This window comes from Callorhinus ursinus, unplaced genomic scaffold (genome assembly GCF_003265705.2).
Source record: "Callorhinus ursinus isolate GAN/ISIS: 27379988/994484 unplaced genomic scaffold, GSC_fseal_2.0 scaffold10, whole genome shotgun sequence".
In the NCBI taxonomy this organism is placed as follows: Eukaryota; Metazoa; Chordata; class Mammalia; order Carnivora; family Otariidae; genus Callorhinus; species Callorhinus ursinus.
Genome location: NW_027397072.1, coordinates 50,656,491 through 50,671,177, shown reverse-complemented (window position 1 = coordinate 50,671,177; position 14,687 = coordinate 50,656,491). Strand labels below are relative to the sequence as shown.

Genomic DNA, 14,687 nt, shown 5'->3' with positions numbered 1-14,687 from the left:
CCTGAGCATAAGAGCCTTCCTTCTACTTCAGAGAAAAAGCCAAAGACAACAGAAGGAACCTCCCAGCATCCCACCACCAAACCCTACCTGTCCACTGTCTGTCCACACTGCTCCACGCCTGCCCTCCTGCCACCCCTCCCCTCAGAAGGCAGCACCTCCTGGGGTCCACCGCCCCCCACACCCACTCTGGGAGCCCACTCCCGGTCTGTCCTCCTCGTCTCCCACCTTTGCAGCCCACTGACTCTTGACCATCAGCATTTCAACACTGACAAGAACCTCCCATCTGATAAGACGTCCCGTTAACCCCATGTCACGCTCCAGCAGCCGCCTGGTCTCTCTCCTCCTCAGCAACCGCATTTCTCTAAAGCACTGTCTCAACTGGCCTCTTCCACCTCCTCACCTCCCACTGACTTTTCAACCCACAGCAAATCTGGCTTCTCTTCCCACCATACTCCACAAAAATCCTTCTCTCCAAGTTCACTGCCGCCCCCAGGCTTTGTGACATCCACTGGACACTTGTCAGGGTCGCTGGGGCTCAGCTTGGCTGGGCCCTCTTCCCTGCACAACCCCCCGGGGGTGAGTCAACCCTCCCGGAGACTCCCAGATCTGAGGGGGCTCCCGCCATGTTTCTGCCCTGAGTCATGGGCCTGCAGGGACTGCCTACTAGACCTTCTCATGGACATCTCACAGGCACTTGAACTCAACCCTAAAATCTAAATCACAGCTGAGGTCACCATCTCCCCCTGCCCCACCCCAGCTCCCCACACCACCACCCAGTGGTGACCTGGGCCTGCCTCGCCTCCTCTTTGCTTCCTTTCCCCTCGAGTCCCAGCCGCCCCAGTCCACCCCTACCCCAGACACTGGGAACCTTCCCAACCACAAGCTGGGCCACCCCTCTGTTCCTTATAAAGTGGATCAATGACCCCACTGCCCTCAGGGACCCAGTCTAGACTCCCGGGCTGTCCGTCCCCTGCCTAGCTCTACCCTGCCCCTTGGACCGAAGACCCCACACGCACCTACTTATTTCAGGGCCTCAGATCCACTGGGCTTTCCCCAGCCTGACTCTTTGCCTGAGCCAGCCCCCCTGTCACCACCTCTCCTCCTCCCCCTCCCCACTCTCCCCGTTCTTCCTGGGGGCTTGTCGTCCAGGAGGTCCAGGAGGCAGCTTTAGACATCTTCCCTCCTCCGGCCTGGGTGTGGCCACTTCCCTGGGCCCCCAAAGCTCCTGGCACTTCTTAATCCCAGTTGTATCACTTGTTGCTGAGGTTGACTGTCCACTCGTCTGCCCCTCTCCACTTTAAACAACAAGCTCCATGAGGCAGCAAACATGATGTGCGATCGATGGTGTTCATCCCTGCATCCTCAAGGCCTAGGGCCAATACACAGGAGGTATTCAGTAAGTGTTGAATAAATGAATGGGAAGAAGGGAGGCAGAAGGCACCGGGAGGAGAGCATTCCCCTGGAGGCTCTATGGCAGCCCAGGTGTTGGTTTGCAGCTCCAGGGACTAAGCCGGTAGGGATGCCTGAGCCCCTCCCCCGCCGCCCCCCCCCCCAGCCGGAGGGAGCTGGAAAGGGAGGTGCTACCTCAGTGAGGGGGGCCTGGGCCTGATCTCCACCCTAGGTAGCGTCAAGGAAGTGCGGGGCCTTTGTGGCTTAGTTCAGCTGAACCTGCTCCCAGGTACGCGCTCTATGTCAAGGCAGGGCAGCCCCGAAGAGTAAGGCAGAAGGTGCCATAGACCAGCCCTGCCTTCAAAGAGCTCAGTCACGCCCGGGGCCAGGCACGTCAGAAGCCAGGCAAGAGGGAGCACAGTGTGGACCGGAGCTGCTGGGCCTGGTGGAGTTCCGGGGCAAGGGGGACCCTTCCCCTGTAGTCCATGGTTCCCTGATACCCAGGCTCTGGCCACTGGAGAGGGCCAAAGAGCCAAGAGCTAGGCTCAGGGCCCAGGCCTCTTCCCCACCCCCTCTCCTCCAGCCACCTCTTCCCTCCCCACCCCTGCCGGCCTCTGAGTCCCCTCCACCCTACCAGTTCCCCTCGTCCCCATGCTGCCACTGACACAATGCACAGCGCCCACGCTTAAAAATCTAAATGCTTTTGAAAATGTTTAACCTAGTTAGACAAATTAGCAAAAATTTGTGCAAAACAATTTAGGTATTTAAAATATTCAATGTTTTTAAAAAACTGGAAAACTGTTCTTAGCTTTCAGCTGCAAAAACCAACAAAATATAACATCCCAGCAATCTTACCATGAGGTGTAACATAACCCTTCGGGAAAGCTGTTAAACAGCTACTGAGGCATCCTGGGAAATAGCACTTCATTTATTCAAATGCACATATGTCAGGCTTTTGCACCATATGTCATTCCAAGCTATTTACAGTAATAATTAAATCTTAATCAACGTTTAACCTCTGTAAAATGTTTGAAGAATCCTAATCACCCTTCAGACTGCACTAATGAAGGAGAAATATATAAACATAAAAGGAAAATGATGCACAGATATCACACTGGAAAGAACAGTAATTGCAAAATTGTATTTCTTTTAAATATAATCAGTAAATGATGTAAAGTAAGCCAAGGAGTATTTTAAGTTAAGACATCTTGGATGTCAGAGGTGTGAGCAGCTAATTTTGTTCTGCTACCCATAACAGATGTAGCATATTTTATTTTAGTGCCATTATTAGCAACTTCCCATCCCGGCTTTCACCGAAGCACTGAGGCCCGCATTAAAATCGGAGAGGCTGCTCACCACCATGGTGCAGGACCACGGGCCAGGGCCACGGCCCACTTGACCCACTCGACCCACTCCCTGGAGAGTGCTGGCCCGGGTGCAGACTGAGGTCTCATCCTCCCAGCGGGGCGCTGTCACAGACCCAGCCCCCGTCCCCCCCCCCCAGGCTCCCCGTGGTGCTGAGGGCAGCAGGTAGGAGGGAGGCAGGGGGGAGATTCTGGCAGAGGAAAGGCTCTGAGGAGGGGAAGGTGGCTGAGGTACTCAGAAGCAGAGGCTTGGGGACAGAGTGGCATTCAAGGCTTTTTCTCTCGTTTCAATTTAATCAGCCCTCAAGTCAGATGTTTATGGCTGCCAACGCCATCCACCAGGGCTGGGCACACAGAGATGGACAGGGGATCTCCTCCACGCCCTTGAGAAGCTCAGAGTCTAGGGGAGGAGTCACACATGAAAGCACATGGATCCCAGAGAGACGAGGTGCCATGGAAACTGGGGAGGGGTGGGGGTTACCATGTATTGATGAAGGAACAGGGAAGAAAGACTTCTCAGAGGAGGTAGGCCAGGAAGAAAATGGAGGATTTTGATTCGAGAGGGCAGGAAAAGCTGGGTGGATGAAGGGAGAGGCATCGGCTGGCCAGCATTGTTTGGCGCATGTGGGGAACGTGGCAGAAAACGGAGGTGGGGTTAGGACAGGCAGGCCCCTGTAGGCCGCACAAATGTGTCAGTGGGGGCCATGGGGAGCCATGGGAGGATTCGGAGCAGGGGCGGGCCATGATCCAGACTCTGCTTTAGAAATGTTTCTCCGGTGGCAGTGGATGTGGAGGATGGACTGGAGGGTAAGTGGGGGGGCAGCTGTGGGAATGAGAGGTGCCAGGTCCTGCCCTATGATGCTGCCAGGGGGGCTGTGGGGACGGTGGCACTGGGATCCTCTCTGGAGAGAAATCCATAGGAGCTGATGACCAATCCCATGTGGGGGTGAGAGGGAGGTGTCGAGGATGACTGTGCGTTGGATGACTCCTAATTCTAGCTCAGGAGCTGGGGTGGCTGGTGACGCTGTTCTGAGGCAGGGAATGCGGGAGGGGGCGGCTCAGGCTGGGCCATGTTGAGACCCCGGGGTGCAGAGGCCTGGGAGGCAGACAGGGCGTGGGTTCTGGAGCTCTGGGCAGGGGTCTGGGTGGGAGAGGGAGCCTGGGATGTGTAAGCACAGCCGGAGCCCCCAGAGTGGGGGAGCTTGCCCAGGAGAGCAGATGGAAAGGGAGGGCGCCAGGCCTGGAGAACAGGCACATTTGAGGGGTGGGTGAAGGGAACAAACCCATGATGGTGGCCTTGAGGGACCAGCCCAGGAAGCAGGAGCAGTGACAGAGGGTGCCACAGCATCAGGCAACATGGATGCCAGGCCAACAGTTTTCTGAGTGGTCCCAATGAGGGCTGAAAGGCTTCGGCCTTCGCAACGGGCTTTGGTGACCTCCGGAGTCCAGATTTCTTACCCCCAACTCAGCGCCGGCCCTAGGCACAGACCCTGGCCTCCATCCTGGGCCAACAACTGGCTGTTCATTTAGACTCCTCTAGCCTTGGCTGGGGCTTGGGCAATGGCAGCTCTCATGGGTGTCGGGACCATTGGGGGAGGACCCCAGGCTGCTTGAAGATCACCCCTCTGAGGTGTGGGGGTGCTGGGTCTCCCCCACAGAAATCACATCTGGGCTCTGCTGATAAATGGATGTGATTCAGCTACTGGGTAAGGGCACCAGAACACCCTGCTGCTGCCTCAACCAGGGACAGAGACAGACGGCTGTGCTGTTGTCCTGGGGCACCCCTGCTGCTACGGGGGCTGACGGATAAGCAGCAGAAGCTGGCTTTATGTGCCATGGAGGCCGCAGAACACATGGCGTGGTGGTCACAGAAGCTCATGGGTGGCTTGTGGAGTGAGGGAGGTGCCAAAACCCAGTAAGGGGAGTGGGTGCAGCAAGCGGGGATGGGGGGGCACCAGTAGCAGCCCAGTAAAGGCTAGAGGCCCCCAGGTAGTGGGCTGAGGGCAGGGGCTTGGTTCTGACTGCAGACAAGCTCTGACGGGCCTCCTCTAGGGAGAGAGTGATGAGGAGAGAGGGGGCTGGGCAAGGAGTGGCCACAGGCGCAAGGGGTGACCCAGCCCCGGGTGGGCAGCGGTGGGTAGGCAGGAACCCATAGGTCCCTCCGTTCACCTGGCAGACACCTCCCCAGGCACCTGACAGTCGGTCAGCAGGGGATGGGGAGCCAGAGCCCCAGAGAGTGGGGGCTACCGGGCCCAGTGAAGAAGCTGTGGGCCTGCTGGGGACATGTGTCCCCCCCGCCACCATGAAAAAAGCAGTGTTGCCCAGCTAACATCTCCTGCCCCCCCCACATCCAAGCCCCAACCCCGTCCTCCACACTCAGCCAGACACTGCTGCCCCTCACAGCAGACAAACCCCAACTTTTGGTTGCTTCTCAGTTGGTTAAGCAGCTGCCTTCAGCTCAGGTCATGATCCTGGAGTCCCGGGATCGAGTGCCGCATCGGGCTCCCTGCTCAGCAGGGAGCCTGCTTCTCCCTCTCCCTCTGCCTGCCTCTCTGCCTACTTGTTCTTTCTCTCTCTCTGTCAAATAAATAAATAAAATCTTAAAAAAAAAAAAGAACATAGAAGCTATTTGCAATCCTAGTAAAAAGACAACCTAATTTAAAGAAATAAATAAATAAAGTCAGTGGCAGAAAACACAAAGCATCATGTCCAGTAACCGCAGCCTCCCCCGAGCGCCCCAAGGCCCAGCTGGCCCCAGAGTCCCCTACAGCAAGGCCTTCCTTGGTGGTGCGGGAAGGGTTAACCCCGGGCTAGCCTCCTCGCGGGCTCATTAGGGTGGGGGGCCAGAGTCAGGAATGCCTGTGGGGCCTCCTCTGCCCCCCAGCCTGGGAGCACACACACCTGCAGCCAGCGGCCAGTGGATAGTTTACATATTTGAACCTGGAGCTAAGGTGCCGAGACATAAACAGGAAACTGGATCCCTGGCCTGTGCCCCAATCTCAGGGGCTTTTACCTACTACAAAGAACTTCCTCCTCTTTGCCTTTCTTCTGGTGGCTTTTCTGCCTCCTTTTCAAAGGCATAGGGCCGGGGGGGGGGGGGGGGGTGCGGGCTGTTCAGTGTGACCCTGTGACATGGCTCAAAGCAGCCTCCTGCTCCTGGCCAGGGTTCTGCACTTCTGAGCATCTGCAGGTGGTGGTGACATTGACATGGGGTCCAAGGCCCAGGCCGGCACCTGACAGACCCTGTGGGCCTGAGGCCCCTTTCAGGCCTGGAACCTGCTGGGCAGCACTCCCCACCCTCTCTCTCTGGGGCTGAGCCGGCCTCAGGTCCTGCTCAGACACGTAAGTCCAGGCCCCATCTTTGGGGAAGCCGTCCCAAGGGTCCTGGAGGGCAGGGGTGTTAGGACAGGGCTGGGGAGCAGCTGAGGCCTGAGCCCGGTCCCCCTGGGTCAGGCCTCTGATGCCAGCTCTGGGCTCCCACTGCCTTCCCAATGAATGTCAGATTCCTTGGCTGGACCCCTAAGGCCTTCTGGGACCTTCTCCAGGTTCCTCACCTACTGGCGGCTCTCCATTTCCAGTACATTGTATGTTTAGCCTTTGAGGCCTGAGTCCACCGATAGCCTAATCTCTAAGGCTGCCTCCTCCAGGAAGTCCCCCCTGACCTTCTCAGACCAAATCCACTGCTACCGCCTCTGGTGGCCCTGGCACTGATTTCCATCTCCTTCACATCCCGAGTCCCAGGCAATTCGTTCACTAACCGTCTGTTAATACAGCAGTCCCCCACCTCACCCCATTTCAAGCCGGTAGGTCCTTGATAAAAGTCTAATCAAATTGAACCAAAGCTCCCCAAGTGCAGGAATCCCATCTTACACTCTTCCACCTCCCCTGTGCAATGTGCACCCAGGGAAGGCTCAGACCCCCTCCCCATTTTGGAGCTTTGTACTGCTCCTGGGTGCCCCCTGGTGGACCAATCTCAGAATCATTCTCTGTCCTCCATCTTTTGGGCTTCGAGGCCTCAGTTTCCCTGTATGTGCGGTGGGAAGATTTTCTACTTCTGGGGCCTGAGATGAGGATAATATCAAGAAACCGGTGAGAGGGCCCCGTGGAAGCTTGGAAAACCTGTGTGATGCTGCATAAGGAAGGCCGGACTCCCATGGCTATCTTAGGGCCCAGGTCCGGTCTTGCTCACCGGCATCTCCTCAGGGTTCACAAGGCTGAGCCCTTGCTTGTGGGCCAGGTCTGTCCTATGCTGCTTCGCACATATTGATGCTTTTAATCCTCTCAGCAGGAGCTTTGCAAAACCAAGCCTCCTCCCTCCCTGTCCTGAATTCAGCGAGGCTTTCAAGAAGGTCCTGAAAAGAACCAGGAGGGACAGGCTGAGAGGTGGCCCCGCTGAGGCCTGTCACTAGGGCATGTGTGTGCATGTTCATGTGTGGGCCTGTGTGCACGCGCAGGTTTGGGCCGGGGGTGTGGGGAACAGGCAACATGACAGGTGGCGTTGGTGTTCCTGGGCTCTGAGTGGCTCTGCCATTCCCATCCATCCCTCCTGGGGGGTCCTGTGGGCAAACTCCAAGAAAGCAGCGGGCGGGGAGGCGGCAGATTTCTGACGGCAAAAATAGCCCGCTTTGGAGTTCAGTAGAGACTGATTAAACCAGTAAATGAGAAAAACCCCAAACAAACATCTCCAAGCAAAGTGGGAGATGGATTTGAGATTAGAGGGGAAGAGGCCCCTGCTCTGGGAGAAGGTGAACATCTGTGGACTCAGGAGGGACACAATGCCCTCTAGACTTTGCCTCTGGCCTCACATCAGGACTGGAAGAGCAGGAGAAGCGGGAACCAACAAATACAACCAACATGCTCTGGACTAGGTGTTGATAAGAGTTCCAATTCTCAGCCTTAGGGACACCTATGCACTGAGGGAGGGAGAAAGGACTATTGACCCGAGGAGGTAGATGGGACACAGGAAACACACATCACCAGAGTCTACATGTGTGAGGTGAGACAGATCCTAGTGGGGCTCATCAGAGAGGACTTCCTGGAGGAGGAGTCATTTCTAGAACAGCTTGAATGTAGAACTGAGCTCATTCCCAACTCTTCCCCATTCTTGGTTGGGAGTTCAAATGCCTTCTCAGAGAAAGAGAGCCTCTCACAGCTTCCAGCCAAGCTGGCTCATCAAAGCTACCATTTTCCTCAGAGCTGGTGATGGGGAGTGAGATGGAAGAGGTTCTGGTGCCCACTGAGGTTACCCATATTCTTTTCCCATAGAGGGAGGACATGCCTCTTTGTTTCTTAACTCTTAAAGCTGGAAGGGGGACCAAGGATGGGTAGGGGGTAGGGAATGAGAAGGGGGTGGCTGAACTTGACCCTCAGGTACTTCATCTACAGCATGGATGTGGCCTCTAAGAGCCACCCGCTGGGGCCAGGGTGAAATGTGGCTTGTGGGTAGGTGTGAGGACGTGATGAGGGCCTTGGTCTTCTTCCAATCATGCCTTCTAGTGCCCTGGACCCTGTAAGGCTGAGGTGAGGAGATGCTAGGCTGGGATGTGGGGTGGGGTTGGCGGGGTTGACACGGGAGGCTCTGAGCAGGAAGCCCTGGGGGCCTCTGATGATGTCTTTTCTTCCAGTCAAGGTATTTGGCAGAAGCTGGAGGGGCAGAGGGAGGGTGAGGGAGGGGGTCCCCAGCTGAGTTGTCAGGGAAGGCCAACAAACCAACAGCTGCAGGGCAGACCAACAGAGCAAACAGGCCCGACAGGATACAGCCCTAGCTACCAGTGAACCTGACTCCTTGCCTCCCACTTGGCACCTGCAAAGCCAGTGCAGAGAGGAGGGACACATACACTTAGACAGCCCCTAGCCCTATAGAAGCAGCCCAGAGCTCTCTCCTCTACCTGCAGCCAGCCAGAGCACAGAGCCCCTCTTTCCTGTGCCCCCATTCCAGTCCCTATTGCTGCTGGGAGGCCAGAAGAGCAGAGGGAGGGTCCAGGGGCTACCAGGCATGTCCCCAGGAAGGTGAGGCTCTGCCCATTAACGGTTTGGCAGCATTCTCGAGTCATGCCAGACCCCAGGAGGTGGCTCTCAGAGGACATACCCCTGCTGCAGACAAGACACCTGAAGGTCAGCATCTGACTTAAGATCACACAGCCTGCTGTCAGCCCTTCCAACTCTAGAACTCGGCCCTGGTCTTGCGGTTTCACTTCTAGAATCCTAACGGGCAGAGCCAGGAAGAAACGTAGTTCTACCACCTTAAGGCGGGGGAAACTGAGGTCTCTGAGGTTAAGACCAAGGTCATATGGATAGCTGAGGCTGAGGGATGCCAGCCAGAGGGGAGGAGGGTGGGCCTGGGGGATGAGGGGTGACCCCAGCCCCAATCCCACCTTCGGACAGGGCAGAGCCCTCAGTGGCCCCCTCTCTCTCTCCCCTCACCCACGCCTCCCTCATCCACAGAAAAGCCCCACCTTCTCCTGTGGACACATTTCAACCTCACCAAATCAGCTAATTATTGACAGTTGGTGAAGAGGAGATTTCACTTTTTCCTCCTGTTAAACTGCTCCTAATTAGTTCCCTGTTACCGCGGCTGGCTCGCCCGCCCGCCCGCCGCCGCCCGTTCGCGCAGTAATCCCGCTGCACAGTGCCTCATTAACCTTTCGCTCCTCTCCTGCCGCCTGCCAACAAGATGAAGACAAAAACAGATTGTCAAACAATGGCTCCGGCTTGTATGTGCAGCCCTGTTCCCCAGCCCCAGAGCTCCCGGGGGGATAGTGGGGAAAACAGAGGGGGAGCCCCAGAGGAATCGAGGGAGGGAGAAAGAGGCACAAAGACAGACAGAAGCAGGGAGGGACACGGGCAGAGGACTTGGCCAAGGTGCTGCTTCTTGCTCCAAGGAGACATGAGGTTCATTAGACGGGACTGGAAGCGCTCCCAGGTGGGGAACGCTGCTGTCAAGAGTTGGAGGGACATTCACCATCCCCTGGTCCAGCCTCCCGTGGCAGCCAAGCCTGCGAGCATGAAGACTGGACCCTGGACATCTCCCTCTAGGGACCTGGAGCGCAGTGTGTGTGTCCGTGTGTATCTGGGGGAGGACAGAGATGACCACATTTGCTGGAACCCAGGGCCCCAATCTCCAGAGAGAGCATGGCCAGAAAGGCCACTACAAATCAGGTCCCACATGCCACGGCGGCCTCCACAATCCATGAATCACCCCTGGGCAAACCCCAGCACAGCCCTTCACTTTATTTTCATGTTACTACACCAGCACCTGACATTTCTTGTTCATTGGGTTTCTGTCCATCCCCTCAGAACGGAGGCTCTCTGAGACCAGGGGCTGTGACATGGCCCTCCCAGGTACAAGAAGGGGAAAGCAACCCAGCATCTCTGGGGTGGGGAACAGAATCTAGTTGTGGATGGGTCCGTGCCTGGGCCCAGCCTGACTGAGCCGGCCTTGGCCAATGCCCCACAGCCTTAACCTGCAGGTCACACAGGGTCTGCTAGGGCAGACCCGACGCTCCCTGCATGATGACGGGCCTGGGGTCTGGAAGAAGGCCAGCCCATACGCCCCTGTTCTCACACCCAACATCCTAAGGAGCTTCCCTGCCCCACCTGCTGGCCCACTAGACAACACCTCCCCCACCCCCAGCTCTGGGTTATAGATTAAAGGCACAGACACCTACTCCAGAAGGTCCCTGTGAACAATGGTCTCCCTGAAGGGTAGGAGGGCTGGCTGAAGGTGCTGGAATGTTCCTATGGATACATCAGCAGGGAGCCATCTGGGGCTCAGACCCAGACCTTCTCATTTTATAGTGAGGTGGAGGTGGGCTGATTTGTTTCCTCATTTGTAAATAGGGAATAATATTGGTGCCTATTTCATAGGACGGTCATGTTCTGGACCCCCATTTCCCTTCCCCAACCAAGTGGGCTGCTCTACTTACTGGACCAGGGCCATGCCTTTCTGTCCTGAGCTATGTGCATCCCTTCCTGTGCATTCATCTCCATACTGCCCCTCTCCAGGCTCCCATCCCCATTTCATGGAACACCCAGGGAGTGAAACTTTCTTTGCTGTTCTCTAGCGGTTTCCCATCCATGAGCTTACTTCCCTGAACACAGAGAAACTTGACTACCATACGCCTCCTAGACTGCTTTGCCTACTACACCCACCCCCGGCTGCTAATCTCAGCTCCTGGTCCCCCTTACGGTAGCTCACTCTGTAGAGAGCCCCTCCTCCTTGAAACGCCCTTGTCCTCAGGGTCCATGAAGGCACTCCATCAGCGTCCTCCCCCTGCCCCTGTCTGCTCCTGTCTTTTCCTGATGCCTGTCCTTCCTCCCACAATGACCTCATCCCTCCCTTGGCTTCAGTTCCCCCCATGCACCAAAGGTTCCACATCTCCAGCCAAAACCTCTGGCCCGAGTCTGAGATGCAGACATCTAACGGTTTAGGTAACATCCATTAAGAGTCACTGACACCTTGGACGTGAAGGGCATGGGGAGGACTTAATACAACAAGGCACACACAGTCACCAGCACACTGGCCGGCCCAGGAGACGCTTAGCAAGTGGTCGCTAGTGTTATTATTTGCAATTTTCATTTTAAAATTAGCACCCTTTTAATAGGCAGAAATACGAATTTGAAAAGAGCAAACAAAACTCTCTCCCAGGGATTGAAGGGAGGATTGCAGTTCTTTCCTCAACCTCTGGGGTTAGTGGGTTGGAAACTCCACACCTATCACTGTAGGCCAGCCATTCTAGAAACAAGTTCCTAAACTCTATCTCCAAGTCCCCTAGTTAATTAATTCGTGTTCCAGCTATTATTCCTGTTGACAACCTTGGTGGCTCTTGGCAAGGATGGGTCAGCCCAAGCAAGTCCAGACGTATTGTGGCAAATCCCACTGGCTTCTGGGATGTGAGACAGGATCCCCATAAGGCAGGAGCAGTACCTCGTTAGAGAGGATTAACTGGGAGGATGAACGGGGGAATGAGGTCCTCTCAGCCAACTGGCCGATGGCCTTGGTGCCGTAGGTCACAGATAGGCCTCAAAACACCCCATATGGGCCAGGCCGGCCTGCATCCTGGTGGGGGCTGACGCAGGTGGGGAGGGGGCACTGAAGGCCACGTCCTTACCCTCCTTTCTCAGAGAACACACTTCTCATGCAATGATGACATTCTTCCCAGCCTAGAAAAAAGCCTTGGGTTTCAATGACAGGGACTTTGGTTAGACACTCGGAAGAACTAATTTCCATGCCTATTTGAGGCAGGCATGAGGGAAGAGAGGCGCCTGGACCTTGACAGGGAGCCTCGGTGAGGCCAGGCCTGCTCACGGAGACCACCTCCTGCAGCTACAGCCAGAGGCTCAGGTGGGTGGACTGTGGTCAGCTCTCCATTGTTTGCCCCAGAGCGACACCTGCTGAAGGCCCACAGCACTCCAAGACCCTTCCTCCCCGGCCCCCACAGGAGCCCCCACCCCCCTCCTCTCTCCACTAGCCCAGGGCAGGCAAAGTGGTTGAGGGAGGAGAGAAAATCCTGTAGAACAAACAGATGAAGCATTTCCCGGGAGCTCTGGCCTGGGAGTGAGCCTCTGGGGTTTCCTCTCATATCGGCATCTGGCTTCTGTGACTTTGGGCTGGTGCCTGGGCTGCTCTGGGCCTCCGTTTCCCCAGCAGAGCCTGGAGGATGGTAAACTGGATGACCCTGAGCGATCCTTCCAACACGTCAGTCCCCGATTCTGTACCGTGAGGCTTCTCCGCCCTGGGTCCCTCCCCCTGCAGACGGGTAGAGCTTCCGAACACGGTGGTGCCTCCAGGCACCTCTGACCCTCGCCTAGAGCTGCACACTTAGCCTGACTGTACAGAGAGATGCCGCCGCTTTGGGGAGTGCTGGGCGCAGCCCTTCCAAGACGGGGATGCCAAGACCACCAGGAAGTGCCCTCCCTCCCATCTTCACAACTTCCAGGCAATCTGGAGCCCTTGGCTCCATTCAGAGTCCCCAAGACATCAGGTAACAGCTCTTCAGCTTTCGTGGGGGGAGAGGTACCCCTGGCTTCCCGGGAAGGCTGGGCACTGTGGGCAGGAGGGATCTCCCGGCACATATCACACACCAGGTTCCCCACCCCAGTGTGCCTTGGCCCCCCAAGACAGCAGCCCCTCCCGGCCCCCGTTTCCTGCTAAATCTCTGGGGCTCCATGGAGGGAAGTGACTCCAGTCCTCACATTCCCAGGATCTTGGGGCCTGGAGGCTGGCTCACCACCTCCTACTTAGGACCCTGTGTCTTCCTACTTAGGACCCTGCGTCTTCAGTCCCCACAGCCCAGGCCCCTCATTTTCACATTTCCGACTTCCCTCCAGGAACGTGCCCCCCATCAAACCTTGCTATCCCCACTCAGCTTACTCGTCCATCTTCATCCCCACCCAGCTAAGATTCTGGGGCCCACTGCTCCTCCCAATGGCTTACTCCCCGAATGCCCCATCCAGCCGGATAAAACCTGCTGGGTGAACCCTATGACTCTTGCAGCCCCAAGAACCTCTAGAGAGCCGGGCCCTGGCCACGCCCACAGAGCCGTGTCCTCCCGCAGCCACCCCCTCCGCAGACCCCCTTCCACTGCCCACCAGGCTCCTCTGACTTCCTTGGTCAGCTGTCTCTCCCATTCTCCCCTCTGAATGGCTCCGCGGTCCTCAAACCTCTCACCTCCCCCTCCTGCACCCTCCTCCTTCTTCTCTGCTTGATCATGAGCTCACAGAAGCCATCAGAACAGCTTCCTTAACCTCCCCACCCCCAAACACCATCCCCAGCTGCATCTGCCTCCCTGCTGCTGAAGTGGGGAAGCAGGCTCTCTGCAGCCCAGGCGAATCCCTAGAATCTCGGGTCTGTGCTCTGCCTCGCGCCCCTGTCCCGGACTTCGCTCTCCCCATCTTCCTCCTCCCCATCTCCTCACCCCTCAGCTGTGTCCACCCCTGGGGAGAGGGTTTGCCTTCACTGCCGGGGACCCCAGTGGACACTCTTCAGCTTTGTGGAGTTCAGCCTATCAGGAGTGTCTGCCCTGTGCATGGCCCCCCTCCTCCTGGCCCCACTTGGCTCTGTCCTCGCCACCCTGGCCTCCGGTCTGCGGACACCACCCCGCTGCGGGACCTCTTTTCTCCACATGCTCCCTGGCTGCCACGACTGTTTTTATACTGGTGACCTTACTTCTGTCCCTCTAGCCGAGGCCTCTCTCCTGGATTCCAGCCCCAGAGCCCACTTCCCACAGGACGGCCCCATTCGCACATTCCACAGGCTCCTCGGACCCCACCCCACGTGTCTGTCAAACTCCACGCTGCACGCCATCCGCCCTCAAACCGCCCCTCCTCAGGTCTCCATCTTGCTCAGTAGCGCCTCCATCTGCCTGGTTGCTCAAAAGCAGCAAGCTGGGTGCACAGCGTGCCGGCTCCCTCCCCCACCTGCAGTTCCTCATAATCCTAACTCTCCCTTAAAGGACCCACTTCTCGATGCCCACTGCCAGGAGCCTGGTCCAAGCTGCCACCATCTCTTGCTGGACACCCGCCACCACCTCCTGATGGCTCCTTCTCCTCCAGAGCTCCAGACAGGCTCACAGTCAGGAATCTGCAGTCCTCCATTGCCTAGCCCTTCGGAGGAGGACACCTACCCTCTCTGCTTTGGCCTCCCAGTTCCCAGCTCCACCTGCCCTGGCCTACCTCACTCTGCTCATTCTCTGCTTGTGATGCGGATTTTCCTCAGCTCCATTGCTGTGTGATCCCTCTCCTGAGAACCTTTACCCCCGGTGACCACAGCCCGACGTGTTCCCTCGGGCCAGGTCCAGCTCCTCCTCCAGGCCCCATGAAATGCCACTTCCCTCTAGGCTGGGTCTGGGGCCCTCTACTGCCTCGTCCCACATCCAGCTGCACTCCTCCGCTCCTTGGCCTCGCCCTTCAGTTGCTGGTCCCTGTTTAATTGTC

General features: G+C 57.0%; 1 protein-coding gene across 11 annotated transcripts in view; it reads right to left on the bottom strand.

The window, feature by feature from the left end:
- SFXN5 (sideroflexin 5) overlaps positions 1 to 14,687 on the bottom strand; it is a 115,686-nt gene that overhangs the window by 6,846 nt on the left and 94,153 nt on the right. Inside the window, exon 14 of one of the 11 annotated variants that reach the window (XM_073897530.1) lies at positions 12,312 to 12,405. The exons of the other annotated variants lie outside the window; for them this stretch is intronic. Within the exon in view, the coding sequence (XP_073753631.1) occupies positions 12,331 to 12,405 (75 nt within the window). The 3' untranslated portion in view covers positions 12,312 to 12,330. Of the gene's footprint in view, positions 1 to 12,311; positions 12,406 to 14,687 lie in introns of those variants that run through there. 11 annotated transcript variants of the gene reach the window in all.